Source organism: Enhydra lutris, unplaced genomic scaffold (genome assembly GCF_002288905.1).
Source record: "Enhydra lutris kenyoni isolate GAN:26980312 unplaced genomic scaffold, ASM228890v2 scaffoldscaffold22, whole genome shotgun sequence".
Lineage (NCBI taxonomy): Eukaryota > Metazoa > Chordata > Mammalia > Carnivora > Mustelidae > Enhydra > Enhydra lutris.
Window position 1 is genome coordinate 2177724 of NW_019154106.1, and position 13574 is coordinate 2191297.

The 13574-nt window shown below is 61.5% G+C and overlaps 1 protein-coding gene across 2 annotated transcripts in view; it reads right to left on the minus strand.

Moving 5' to 3' along the window:
* Positions 1–6351: 6351 nt before the first annotated feature.
* LOC111150313 (nucleosome assembly protein 1 like 4) overlaps positions 6352–13574 on the minus strand; it is a 43030-nt gene continuing 35807 nt past the window's right edge. The window contains exons 16-19 of one of the 2 annotated variants that reach the window (XM_022507767.1): positions 12802–12831; positions 12312–12368; positions 10670–10704; positions 6352–7528 (exon numbers count right to left, since the gene is read on the minus strand). In XM_022507767.1, the coding sequence (XP_022363475.1) occupies positions 10699–10704; positions 12312–12368; positions 12802–12831 (93 nt within the window). In that variant the 3' untranslated portion in view covers positions 6352–7528; positions 10670–10698. The remainder of the gene's footprint in view (positions 7529–10669; positions 10705–12311; positions 12369–12801; positions 12832–13574) is intronic. The other variant, XM_022507765.1, reaches the window with a different exon arrangement.

The window sequence follows — 13574 nt, forward strand, 5'->3', positions numbered from 1 at the left end:
GTCCACTCCACCCCCCAAAGGTGGACTGCTTACTATTATTTACCCAAGGGTCCCACCCGGGATTCACACGGCTGCCTGAGGGGACTCTCACTCCTGCCCCCAAGCAAGTAGACTGGTCCCCAAATGGGAAGCAACCCACGTCCGTTGACAAATGAATGGAGTCACAGGACATGGTCTGTCCACACACTGGACTGTCCCTCAGGCTGAACACAGAGGGACACACTGACACCGGCCACAGCTGGATGGAGCTGGGGGACGTGATGCAGAGTCAAAAGGGCCAGACACAGAGGGACAAATACTTCAGGATCCCACCCAGATGGGTCCCTAAAGTCTCCAGATTCACAGGCACAGAGAGTGAATGGTGGGTGCCAGGGGAGGGAGGGGGGTCGGTGTCTCAGGGGGACGGAGCGTGGACAGTGGGCTCCGGGGCTGGGGGTCGGGGTCTCAGGGGGACGGAGCGTGGACGGTGGGCTCTGGGGCTGGGGGTCAGAGTGGATGGTGGGCTCTGGGGCTGGACAAGTGTTGGTGTCTCAGGGGGACAGAGGGTGGACAGTGGGCACCAGGGCCAGGGGAGGGACAAGGGTCGGTGTCTCAGGGGGATGGAGAGTGGACAGTGAGCGCTGGGGCCGGGATGGTGGTCGGTGTCTTGGGGGACAGAGGGTGAACGGTGGGCGCTGGGGCCGGGGGAGGGATGGGGTCAGTGTCTCACAGGCACAGTTTCCCTTTGGGAAGATGGGAAGGATTTGCACAGGGGCGGTGGGGACGGCCGCACAACAGTGTGAATGCTCGTGCCCAAGCCGCGCGCTCAGACAGGGAAGACGGTACGTTTCTGTGTATTTTGCCAGTTAAAGAAATGTATTGACACGTGAACACGCACGCGTGCCCTGGCAGGAGCCTGCCGTGTTCCCTAACAGAAAGACGCGGCCCTGTGCTGTTCTCTCTGACCCGCGTCCCGGGCAGTCCTCCGCGGGTCCCCCCGTCGGTGCTCAGGGGGCGCAGTGTTAGGCGATTCTCAGAAGCGACAAAGGAGGCCGCGTGAACGTTCCTGGACCGCGCACACGCGTGCACAAGGTCACGGGACAGACTGCAAGAGGTGGGGCTGCTCATGAACCGCGGCAGCTCTGAGCCCGCCCACCGGCCAGCTCCCACTCCCACCCGAACGTGCTGGGCAGCCGGCATTCGTGCAACTTTTCTCCAACCCTGCGGGCAAACCTGGGGTGTCCTGTCCATGGAACCGGTGGACATGACTTCATGGGGTCAGAGTCACTACTGCCTGATGTGACGGAAGATGCGACTGAGGACCGTGAGAGATCACCCCCGATTATCTGGGTGGGCCCCGAATGCGGTCCGTGTCCTTCCGAGAGAGGGAGGAGGGGCCACAGCCCAGGGACACCGGGGCCCCCAGCAGCAGCAGGAGCAGCAGGAAGGACCCTCCCCCAGTGCTGCCAGACCCCTGGATTTCCACTTCTGGTCTCAGAACCCTCCTTTGTTCCTTTGTTCCAATTCCCCACGCCGACTCTAGCACAGGCCTCAGCCCCGCGACGGGCTGCCGGCCTCGGCCCGTCACGCCGTCTGGTGGCAGAGACGGTCCAGCAGAGTGGGGGCATGAGCTGGCTCTGGCTGATGAGGTCAAGGCTTTCCAGAGACCACTGGGGACTTCCGCGCTGGCTTTGCAAGGATGTGCAGGAGTTCTCCGCAGCACCGGGCCTTCCCCAGGCGAGGACCAGGGAGAGTTCAGCGTGCTCTGCGCAGCTCTGAAGTCAGAAATGCTGCCCGGTGCAGGTGGACGTGGGGGCTGAGCGGTCGAGGACCCGTGGGAGACGGAGGTGCCCCTCTTTCGGGTGGGGACTCCTCGCCGCTTCCTCTGCACCAGCAGCCTGTGGGCACCGAAGTCTCAAAGCTCTCTGCATGTGGCCCTGCTGTCACCAGGCCCCACCCTGGCTCCCCACTCCCGAGTGCCTGAGGGGCTGGGTGTCCTGGCCCAGGTTCCTCAGGGTCCCCCAGCAACCACTCCAAACAGCGCCCGCCACTCCGATGGCACTCCCTCCAGGCCCCACCCATCCTCCCACCCCCGCTGCCACCCCCAACTCTGAGCGCCTTACCCGGACGCCAGCGACCACCTTCGTGAGTGTCCTGGGCTATGGGGACAGCACCACACATCCCACGGCCAGGAACAACACACATCGATCCCCTCCCAGATCTGGAGGCCAGAAGCCTAACCGTGAACCCCAGCCCCACACTTCCCAGAGCTGCTGCGGGTCCCCCCTGTCCTCCTCCCAGGGCTGTGCTGGGGGGAGCACCTCCCAGCCCCCTCCTCTGCTCGGCGCTCCTCTCTCCAGGACGGGAGCTCTCCTGGGAACTTCCAGCCCCTGCCAGAAATGGGGTCAGGTAGGGACCCAATGGCCTCCCTGCTGGCCTGTGTCCCAGAGGCCTTCCCGTCCCCAAGCACACCCCCCCCCACGCCCCGCCTGGCTCCACACTGGCAGGCAATGGGGAGGACCCACGTGGGCGGCTCTGCCTGGACCATGGCTTTGGGAAGGGAGGCGGCTGCAGCCATGTGCCCTGGGCTTTCTCTCCTGAGGTCTCTGGCCTGTGCCTGGGAGGGAGGGTTCTCCCCGTGTTCCAGAAGCAGAAGCTGAGACCCAGGGAGCTTCACTGACATTCCTGGGCTTCGGGAAGTCCCCGGCCCGTGTGTGGGAAGGGGCACCCCATGTCTCCAGGGCCTACAGAAGCCCAGCTGGGCCAGGCAAGCCTGCTGGGCTGTCAGGGAAAGGAACATCCGGCCGCCACCCTCCCTGAGCTGAGTCAGCTGAGCCCTGCTGGCCCCTTGAGTGGCACCATGGTGACATCCTGGAGGTGGACAGGGGCTCCGCCCTGGTGCACCAAGGTGACTTGGCCTCGAGGTGTCTAGGCCTCACCCACCTGGGAATGTAGGCTTCACCCACCACTGTGGCCTCTGGTGGTGAGGGGGGTCCCTGGCCAACGAGGAGGATCACACTAAATTCAGAAGAATGGAAAGTCCAGCTGGGGTCAGCTGAGGGTCCTGGAGCCCCTGGCACTGGGGGCTACTGCCTGCCAGCATCTCCTGGTGGGTGGGAGGCCCGGTAACAGTCTGGGGTGCCTGGGGCTCCCCCACCGACAGGCTGTGCTTGGCGGCTGGAGCAGAGGGTGTGCCTGTCTGTAGAGAAAGGCGGCCAGTTCCTCCGCTTGAGTGTCAAGGCAGGGGCCAAATCAGCTGTGGCTAAGGGCGAGGCTGGCACAGAGCCGAGGGTGGCCCACGCCAGGCACAGTGCTCTCGGGCGGAGCCCTTCCTGGGCTGTGCAGCGAAGGGTCAGATCAGAGGGCACGTCTCCCACTGTTGCCCTAGGCTCTCCTCTGCAGTGACCCTGTGTTGCTCCCCATCACCCACTGCGCACTCGGGGGCAGAGGAGACAGGGAAGACCCCTGAGCAGAGTGGGCCAGAGACCGGCAGATCGACCGAGACAGGCCGGCTGACGTCTGGGCCTCACCTCCCCGGGCCCGGGCGCTCTCTGGGAGCACAAGCCACAGGGCTGACTCGGGCTGGCACTCAGGGGAGTGGGATTGCTGGCCACTAGCTGGGTGTGGGGCAGGCGCTGCAGATGAGGGACGATGTGGACACACAGAGCCACCTGCCACAGGTGTAGACGAGGTGTGGGTGACCTCTGCCACCCACCTGGCCCTGGGTGGCCACGGTTCCTAACTTACCCAGAGGAAAACCAGAATTTTAAGTGGATTGACCCCAACTCGGGGGCATTGCTGAGAAAGTAGCTTCACTGAGGCAGAGTTTACACATATACAACCAGACACTCCCAAGTGAAGCAGTTCCCAGAGTCCCTGTCTCCCCGGGGGTGTCCTGGTCACCCTGCCGCCGCGGCCCCGGCCATCCCACAGCCTCCAGAAGCCACAACAATGAGTAGTCTGCAGGCCCTTCTTTGTATCTGGCTTCCCCCAGCCAAGGCTGGGACCCTTCCACTTTGGGCGTGCGCCCTGCACTCCGCTGGCACCGAGCCGCCCGCACAGGTTAGGGCGCAGAGGCGGGCAAACCAGCGAGGACAGGCCTGGCAGCTGGGCCCAGTCTCGTGCAGGGCAGTTAGTTTAAGGAGGGAGTGCAGAGGAAAGGAGAGTGCGGGCCGCAGAGCCCATGGGGATGAAAGGTGGCCCTGGACGGTCATTGGAACCCTCTGAAAAGCATCGTGGTGGCCCAGCCCAGAAGGGGGACGCAAAGGTGGCTCCAGGCAACTCAGGGGGTCAGTGGGCACAGAGGCCTGACCCATGCAGAGCCAGCAATCGCCCAGAACAGCCGCTGCAAGTGCCCCCTTCCCCACTGGCTCCTGGCGGCTCTGGGCCTCTCCGGCGCAAGCAGCAAGGCCTGAACGACCCCACAGAGCCTCCGGCAGTCTCCCTGGGCTGCCAGCAGAGGCCCGGATGGAGGACGGATGCCAGGCTCCTTGGCCAGGGGACAGCTCTGCGGACAGGCCGAGCTGTGACAGGAGGCAGTGCCACAAGGGATGGTGGGGGAAGGCACAGCTTCTCAGGGCTTCGAGCTGGAGTCTTGCCATCCAGATACGCCAGGCTGAGGCCCTGCAGGCCCCAGGGACTGAGCTCCATGATGGAAGCCACACGGGGGTGGTGGTGACACACTCACACTCTTGTTCTCCCGCAGAGAAACAAGACCCAGGGCCTCCAGAGACAGCCACCATCCAGACACCCCTCCCACCGTCCGTCCGGGCTGGTCCGACGAGAAAACACGCCTGCTCTGCCCGCACCGTGCAGGTCGCCGCGGAGAGCCAGCAAGCCCAGCCGCCGCTCCCACGGAGCCCAGGCGGCCGGCTGCTCTCGCCAGACTCTAAAGGGAGCCGCCGCGGATGAGAGTCCACACAGGGCTGCCCGTTGGCGGCTCCTCAGGACCACACTCTCAGGCACAGCCCACGTCCGCCACGGGCCGGTGGCACGTACTCGGCCAGTCTCCGAGGAAAGGCACAGGCTGCCCCCAGCCCCGCCGTCCCACGCCACTGCAGCACACGCCGGCCAGGCGCCCTACGTACGCGTGTGGCGTGGACTCCAGCCCAGGCAACGCATGTCGACTTTCGGAGAATCCCTAGGAGCCGCTGGGCGGAGGGGGCTCCACCAGAGCCCGGCCCCTGGGGCCCCCAGCACCGCACCAGCCCGCGCTGCGCCGATCCGAGGGCACTCATCCCACGTGCCCCGCATCTCTTCGGTGAGGCCCCGCAGCCTCCAGGCCGAGCAGTGCTGTTGCTGCCGTGAAGGCGCCTCCGTCACCCACCGCGGAGGCTCAGGAGCCGGCGGGAGAGGATCCCCCGGAAAGGTCATGCTCAGTGACCCCTGGGCCAGCAGGACGGGTGCTCCCAGAGCTGAAGCCGTCCCTGCCAACACGCCACCATCACCGAGCACAGCACTGTGCGTCATCCCTGCTGGCACTCTGGATGCTCCAGGACAACAGGACATGTGGAGAACTTGGGGAGCCCTGGCCAGTCAGGGTCCACAGGGATGAGAAGCTGCCTCGGAGGTCCGGGGGCCCACCCTCAAGAGGTGCTCCCTGTGCTCACGTGTCCTCTCTGCCGACCGCCCTCGGGGGATGGGGTTCTCATCCCGTGTCAGCGGGAACAAGGCACCTCCGGCACCCGCCGGCTTCTTGGGTAGGGCGTGGGGGGCCGGGTACTTCAAGAACTGAGAATGTTCTGGTTCTAGCTGTCTGGGGCACACTGGAAGCCCGGCTGTTCCGAACCCTTGGGCAGCAGCTCCCGCTCCTTCATGTGGCCCCTCCCAGGGACAAGCCAGGCCCCTAGACAGGCTCAGGGTGAGCTGGGCACCGGCAGCTGGCCCGTGGGAGGCGCGGCTGTGTGCTTACCCTCGCTGGGCAGCTGCACTCCCCCGGGCATGCGCTGAGCAAGGGCTCGTGCGACACCCGTCTCTGGGGGGAGCGCTCCCTCTCAGGAAGGAACGGAGGTTCCACTGGGAATGTACCAGTGAGAAGACAGACAGAAGTGGGCTTTATGCAGGAACTTTCCCTCCTGGAACCTTCCGGATCTGAAAGGTACAGCCCCACAAACTCTCGAGAGAAATGGTGTACTCCTGGGGGGGACCCCGAGTCCACCCAGACTGTGAAGTGGGTCTGCAGGCCTCAGGGGCAAACTAAACGCAGTCCTCTCCGGAGAACCGGCTGACGCGGAAGAGCAGAGGCCTCCAGTCCGGGCCTGCCCATCTGCAGGGCTCAGGAGGCCGCACAGCCACGGTCGAGAGCTGCCGGAGTGGGCAGGGGCCGCGCCCCACCCCCACTCCTCCCACAGAGAGACTGTGCACAGAGCTGGCTCCATGTTTCACAACTTTAATAGAATATTCTAACTATTCTGTACAAATTGAAAACACCGTATTCAGTTACAAATGTTATTAGAAGTAAGGCCGAGCACTCTACAGGCCTGGTCACAGTGTGGACACACGTCCCCGGCTGCCAGAGACCATGGTCGCACACTCAGAAACCCCACACGCCAGCCAAGAACAGGTCGCTCTGAACCCAGGGCTTTAGAACAAGACGAGCACGGGGCCAAGACGTGGGGGCAGTGCAAAGCAAGACTTGACATGGACACGCTAGGAGGACAGCAGCACGTCCCAGCCCCGGCCCCTCACCTGCACCTGCAGGCCTGCCGCCCCCCAGAGCCAGGCGGTCTGTGTGTCATGAAAACGGGCTCCCGCCCTCAGCCGCAGGCAGGACAGAAAGAGGTTCCTTCTCCACAGGCCTTGCTCCCCTGGGAGCCACCACCACCCCCGCCGGGCGAGTCGCCAGGTCACCCGTCACACACATGGTTCCTGAGAGTGTAAGGACAAGTGACAGCAAGCGTCCCAAGCCCTCACCAGCAGGAAAGAATAAATAAATATGAGGATGAACCACAAACACTCGTGCCTCAGGGCTGGGGCACATCGCCGCCCCGGCCGCACCCCGAGGGACACAGAACCAGAGACGGAGTGATCTGCGGAGAACAGGACCCAACGCCCAGCAGCTCTTCTGAGACTGCTAGAGCACAGGAGACCGAGAGGTGGAGACACAGAGCGCGCAGGTTTCTTCAAGGGAAGAAGAATCCAGTCCGACCGCGGAGGGGCGTGACTGGTTCTAGAGGCCCCGGAACCACCCCCCCCCGCCAGACATCTGCTCTTGGCATCGCCTGACCTTCCGCCACCCCCTTCCCCCGGGGTCTGTGGGGCCCTCCTGGAGGCAGGGCCTGGGAAAGTCCACTGGGCTGCACCCAAGGCCACAGAGGGTGCTGGAATCAAACCTCCTATTTCTGAAATGCATTTAAGCTGCCACTGTACAGGTTAAGCAAAATAATAAGGATAAAGGAAAAGTTAAAGTCAAAATCATGCACTTGAAAACAAGTTAGAAGAAAGCACCGCCGCTACAGTGCTGGGGCCGCCGCGACAAGTCCCGCCGCTACCGCCGGGGGGCGCTCGCTCCTCACTGCTGTTTGCACTCCGAGGGCTGGCTGGGCTCCTTCTGTCAACGAGAGAAGACAGGACTTTAGGAAACTGGTGTCCTCAACCCGTTACCTCCAACCAACAGCGCAAGCCAAGACTCGATTTACCACCTTCGTTCTTACTGAGAAAACGGTTACCGCAGACGTACTTCTAGGGCAGTAACAAAACAGCAGCCAACTTCCCAGAAACAGTCTCACCGGGGCTGCCCTTCTCGTTGGGAGACAAGCCCGGAGTGTAAGTCATGGCCCAGGCACCGGGAAGGAGGGGCGCCTCAGGGTCATGGACACGCATCACTGTCAGGGGAGCCACACTCCAACGCGACATGGCAGCCTCGGCGTCTCAGGCAAGCCCCCCGACTCTGCCCACGCGACACACCAGCCGGCTCCCCTTTCCGTCCCCTGCCTCAAGGCAGGCTCAGCACCTGAAATGAAAAGGTGCCACTCCGCGGTGGGCCGAGGCGGCCGAGTAGCTCCTCCAGCCCCCGCAGCAGCCCACAGCCAGGAGGCCACACCAACAGCTCCACACACAGCCTCGGTCCTCCCAGGCCCCTCCCCAAGTGGGAATTCTAGCCTTCCAGAAAGGCAGCAGCGAGAAACCAGGCCCCCCCGGCAGAGAAGCACGTCCCCGTCAGGATAGTCGAGCACCGCTCTCAGCGTTCGGAGCACATGCGGCAGGCCCACGCGGTCTGTGGGGAGGCCGGCCTCGCAGCCTGAGACCCAGGCCACCAGATCAGCCACCATTCCGGGCAAATACACGCACTCATCAGCGGCCTCTAATTCGTGGCTGCCAAGATTACAAATCACTTTCGTACAATCTGCCAAGCCCATGGAGTCTTAAAAAAAACAACACCCCACAAACAGGGAGATGATGAATGTTCTATGGCTGAAACTGGGATTCCGTTCTCCGAGAAGTCACACTTGCGACATGAAAAAAATCACGTGTTGAGACGTGAGAAAGACAAAACCATGACCTTGGGCCTGAGTCTAAGAAAGTCTCATGGAAAAAGCGCAGGGATGCGGCCAGGATGCCCCAGGTCTCGGCCCGGCAACGAAGAGGCCACCCTGGGAGGGGTTCCTGGCCTGGGCATCACATGCGCGTCTGAAATTCTGCTAGAGAACGAACCCCGGCCCCCAAACGAAACACATCTGACCAGAAATCCAGGCGGGAAAAGATCAAAATCGGACTGTGCATCTGCAGGCAGCCCCGGCTGTCAGGAGTGGCCGGGGAAGCGGGAGGCACACCGGGCTCCACGTGGCCAGAGCGCAGCGTGCGGGGAGGGCAGGCGGCTTTCGAAGGGTGAAGGGAGAAGCGCGCGTGTCCCCACAATTGCGTTTGCAGGAAGGAGGCAGCTTAGAGGAGACGGAGCTAAGGAAGTGGCCCTGCAGGGCGATGTGGCAGGAACAGGGCGGGGGCCCAGCCTGGGAGGGACTCCTCCTGCTCTGCCCTTCTGTGTAGGACGCGTGGGACACGGGCAGCGCTCCGCCACAGCAGGCTCGACACAATTTACAGTGCGCTGCGCGTCCTTGCAGATGCTTACTGTTAACCAGGAAAACGTATTATCCTTCCGTGTAAAACACATTCAGTAGCTGGGGACAAAGCCGGAGGTGACGGGCTCCGCTGACACTCCCCTGGCAGGCAGGCGGCCCCACCTCTGGGGACAGCGTCCACATGGACACCTGTCCTAGGCTGTAAAGTCAACAGAGAATCCCAAAGCTTCCGATGTGAATTTTATCAACGAGACACCGCTGGGTTTCAGCCTGTGACACAGGCCGAGACAGGACGACAACGAAACCCTGCATCCTCGGTCTCAGGCCACAAAGTCCGATGGCAGCCTGGTCATCCGATGCCCTGATTATCACGGGAGAGGAGTCCGGTGTTCCCAAGGCACAAACGAACAGCCCAAATCCTGCACGTCAGGGAGCCACTGCAAAGCCGTGTTGTAACAGAACGGGGGGAAATAAGCCACCGTGCACACGGCTGGCCCCTAGAGCTTCCCAGGGGCCCACAGCCGGGGCCCAAGAGCCTGCGGGACGGCAGAGGGCAGGGCCCCTGCAGCAGAGCGGCTGCCGGCCTGGGGCAGCCCGGTGGCTATGCCACAGGAGGGTCCCCCTGACCCAGAGACAGGCTGAACAGGTAAGGGATGCCTTCCATGACTGGTGGGGGGGGGGGGATCAGATCTTGGGGGAGGACGTTGTTCAGATAAGTGGGGCGGCAGGAAATAAGGGCAACGGAACACGCTGTTCTGTCCACGTCAGTGATCAGACCCGTCCCCTTCAACACACAGGACCTGTGGCCTACGATCACCTCCCCTCGTTACCACGTTGCCTTGCCAGGAGGTGAGTGCGCTTCTGCTCAGTTTTGAGAGCGAGCCCGTGGGAGCGGGACAGGAAGGCCTCGCGGAGACTCTCAGAGGCCCGTGGTCTTCATGGCCGTCGGTGCCGGCATGCCGCTGCGGCACAGAGCTCTGGCTCACAGGCCCTGCTCCCCACACGGACAGCGGCTCCTCGGCACCAGCCCCGGGCCCCCCGGCCACTTCCCAGGGGTGACCATCACGGCACCTGCCTCCCGGAGCATCTACGGACCACTGCCCCCCGCTCTGCCCCTGGGAGGACCGTGTCCCACAAGGGAGGGAACAGATGGCTGGAACAGAGACGCAACAGCCCACGCCACAGGGGCTATTAACACCAGCACATTCCAAGTTCAGGTGGCCCTCTATGACCGACGGTCTGCACCCCACCTGAATTTAAGTAGAAACAACTGACAGAGCACAGCAGCTGCTTCCCACCACGCGGGGTGCAGCCAGCGCGAACATGGGCTTCCCGAGGCCTGGTGCTCACTTCCCGGGGCCCTGCGCCCTGTGCTCTTCCTGGCGGACAGGCCCGCCCACAAGAGAAATGCCACACCAGTCACGCCTGTGACTTGGTCAGCAGCGAACAGTGGGCTCAGCGAGGAGCCGGATGTGGTTTCTCACAGCCAGTTTCAGAAGCTCACCCAACGGACGCCTGCGCGCTCTGCTCTTCTGAACGCGCTGTGCTCAGCCCTGCGCGCGCCCAGTGTGCCCGGCCAGCAGCCTCCCCTCTATCCACAAAGTCACAATGAGGCACTGTTATCAAGCACAGATCAGGAGATTGGATTAGGAATGAATGGAATTCCACCTTACCTAAAAAATGCATGAATAACAGACAAAAATTACACCTAAATGGGGAAAAAATTGAAAGGAAGTGTCAGCATAAAAGAAAACAAAATACACAAAATCATACAGGCGGAAACAGCCGCTTTCTCATGACACAAAGGGCTACAAGGCCTCGAGCCTGAGATGAGCAACCCCGACCCGCCACATCTGTACATTTAACACCACAACACCCTCCTCCCTCGTCTGCCCATGTGCAGACTCGGACGTGACCAGCCCCCAAAGGACAAGCCTCGGGCCCTCCTGGCTGCGCAGGGCTGGCAGTCCCAGCGCCTCCCACCAGGGACCCTCACCTCCCCCAACCGACAGCACACGCACACGCGGAGACCAGGGAGCACCAGTCCTGACAACCCCCCACGGTACCGGCTGACTCGTGAGGAAAGGCGCTTCCGGAAAGCAGACGTGGCAGGAGACAGAAAAGGACAAACCACAGAAGGAAGTGACAAGTGATGGAGTCATGGAGCCCCCACTGCAAACCGCCCTCCGTCTCTGCTTGCGAATCCAAACCGTGAGTGTGCACGGCAGCACCCAAAAGGCAGAAAGACAGGCAGACACGCAGGTGACAGCAGCCCCGCCCATGAGCCCCGCCCCCTGCCCCCGCTCGACAGGCCGAGTGTGCAGAGGTGAGCACTCCCGTGAGCGCAGTCCCAGCCTAGTATTTACGTGGTACATGGAAAAATGTCTGAAACCCACCTCCCACCCTTCCCGAGAAGCTGCACCGTAAAGCATGCATCCACGGAAACACCTGGCGTCTGCGACAGAAACAAGTCCACAACCACTCAGAGCGCTGGGCTATCACATGGACACTGAGCGCACATTTCACTTTGGGCAAAAACAGAGGACGGACAAACGAACAAACACCGCCCAGTCCACCGGAGATCCGGGTCACAAATGGCAAGGTTAGTGCTCGGACGGCCTGTGAGGACGCAGTGAGCTACCCACTGGCTTCCTGCTCGCCAGCGAGAGGACGGCCGGCCCGCACCCAGGCCTGCACTAAAGCAGCTCCAGGTTGAAGGGGTGCGCCAAGTGGCAGTGCCGTCCCTCCAGCTCATGTGCCAGCAGTGAGCATCCAGCCCTTCAGGTAAAGTTAACGGGGTTGCCGGCTCTCCTCAGCTTTGTTGTCTTTTTTTTTTTTTTTTTTTTTTAAAGCTTCCCGGCAGACTTTCGATGCCTGGAGATGTTTACACGTAGCTTCTGATTATTCTCAGCCCAAACGCAATTGTAAAACTACGTCTACAATTTTATGACTCTATCCTTTAAAAAAAAAAATAACTTTCAAAATTTCCTTCTCTGCACCTTTTCCAAAAATGAACACAAGAACAGCTTATTCACGTTGTCACTCAGCCGGTCCCCTGAAAGGACGGCAGGTCTGGCAAACCAAGCTGCTCTCCCAGGCGAGCTCATGGCAAGAGAGCGCTGACAGCGAGCTGGAAAAGCCCTCCCCGGACGCTCCGCGCTGAGCGCTAAACCCCGCACAAGGGGCCGCTCAAACCTGTTCCTGGTGTGTTCTCTGTGTTGACTGGAGCAGGACAGGCGCCCCCCTGGGTGGGGATGCGGCCCAATGTCATAGCAGCACGCCATTCCCTGGTCTGGTGGCCCCCCAACAACTGACCTTGGGGTTCATGTCGGCGTCGTCCTCATCTTCTCCCTCCTCGTCACCTTCCAACTCCTGCGTAAAAGGGGGAGAGTGAGCGGAGCACACAGGATCTAATCTCTCGTGGGCCCGCGCGCCCCACACAAACGCAGCCGCCCAGGACCCAGCGGGAGGTCATCAACCCCTGCCCGCGAGCGATTTCGTCACCTCTGGGCAGGAGGACTTCGGAACACCTTTTTGTTGGCAGCGATAACAGATAAACACACCGCGGAGAATGTGACTTGTGTGCCCACCCCACATGTCCTAATAAGCTAATCGCGGGGCAACTGGACACAGGGACAGCGACTGCGTGTCCCCGCTGCGCCCAGCTTCAACGGGCTGGAGGCCCCGCGGCAGCTCCACACAAAGCGGGTGTGACAGCTGCTTCCAAAACCCCCGTCCGCTCCAGCAGAGGAAGCAGCCCAGCGAAGCCTGAGGGAAAGGACTCTCCGCGTTCGCCATGTCTTACCTCCTCTTCTCCTTCCTCACCCTCTTCAAACTGAAAAAGGAAAAAGGAAACAAAATTTAGGTCTCGAAAGCATGAGGGTGGCCTGACCCAGGCACGGTCCCCGTCAAGCACCCCACACTGGTCAGGTCTGGGGGAAGCGGAAGAGCAGCCTGGCATCTGGACAGAGGGCAGCGCCCGCCTCGGGGGGCACGGTCTGCGACTGGGCACCTCAGCCCCGACACTGTGGGCCGGGCTCTGGCCAGCGAGGCGGGCCCACCTGTTCGCTGGCCGGCCCCGCTGTGCTGACAGGATGCCGGTATCTGAAAAGCACTCAAACAAGGCCCGAGGGTGGGCAAGGGTGCAGAAAGGAGATGGTCAGCGTGAGAAGGGACCGGGATCACCCGGGAAACTGGCTGATGTAGGCAAACCAGGAACATGATTTTACTATGCAAATCCATGAGTTTTACTGGTATTTTTTTAACTCATACGAGGTTAAATATTTACATATTAGAAATATGAAAAAAACCTCGATGTTTAAGTGTATAGGAGAAAGGCCCAACACTACAGTTGACTGGTCTTGAATAAATTTCTTCTAGGTCAGACTCCCGCCCAAACTCCCCATGTCAAACTCAGATCAAGACCAAACACAAAACAAAGCACACCTCATCACTACGTCCTGCGTGACACAAAACACCTAAAAATTAAGTAGGCTGTTCCTTAAGAGCATTTCTTTTGTTGGAGCCCACACATATTCCTCAGTGACAGCTCACACGAACTTGTGAGGGCCCGCGGGC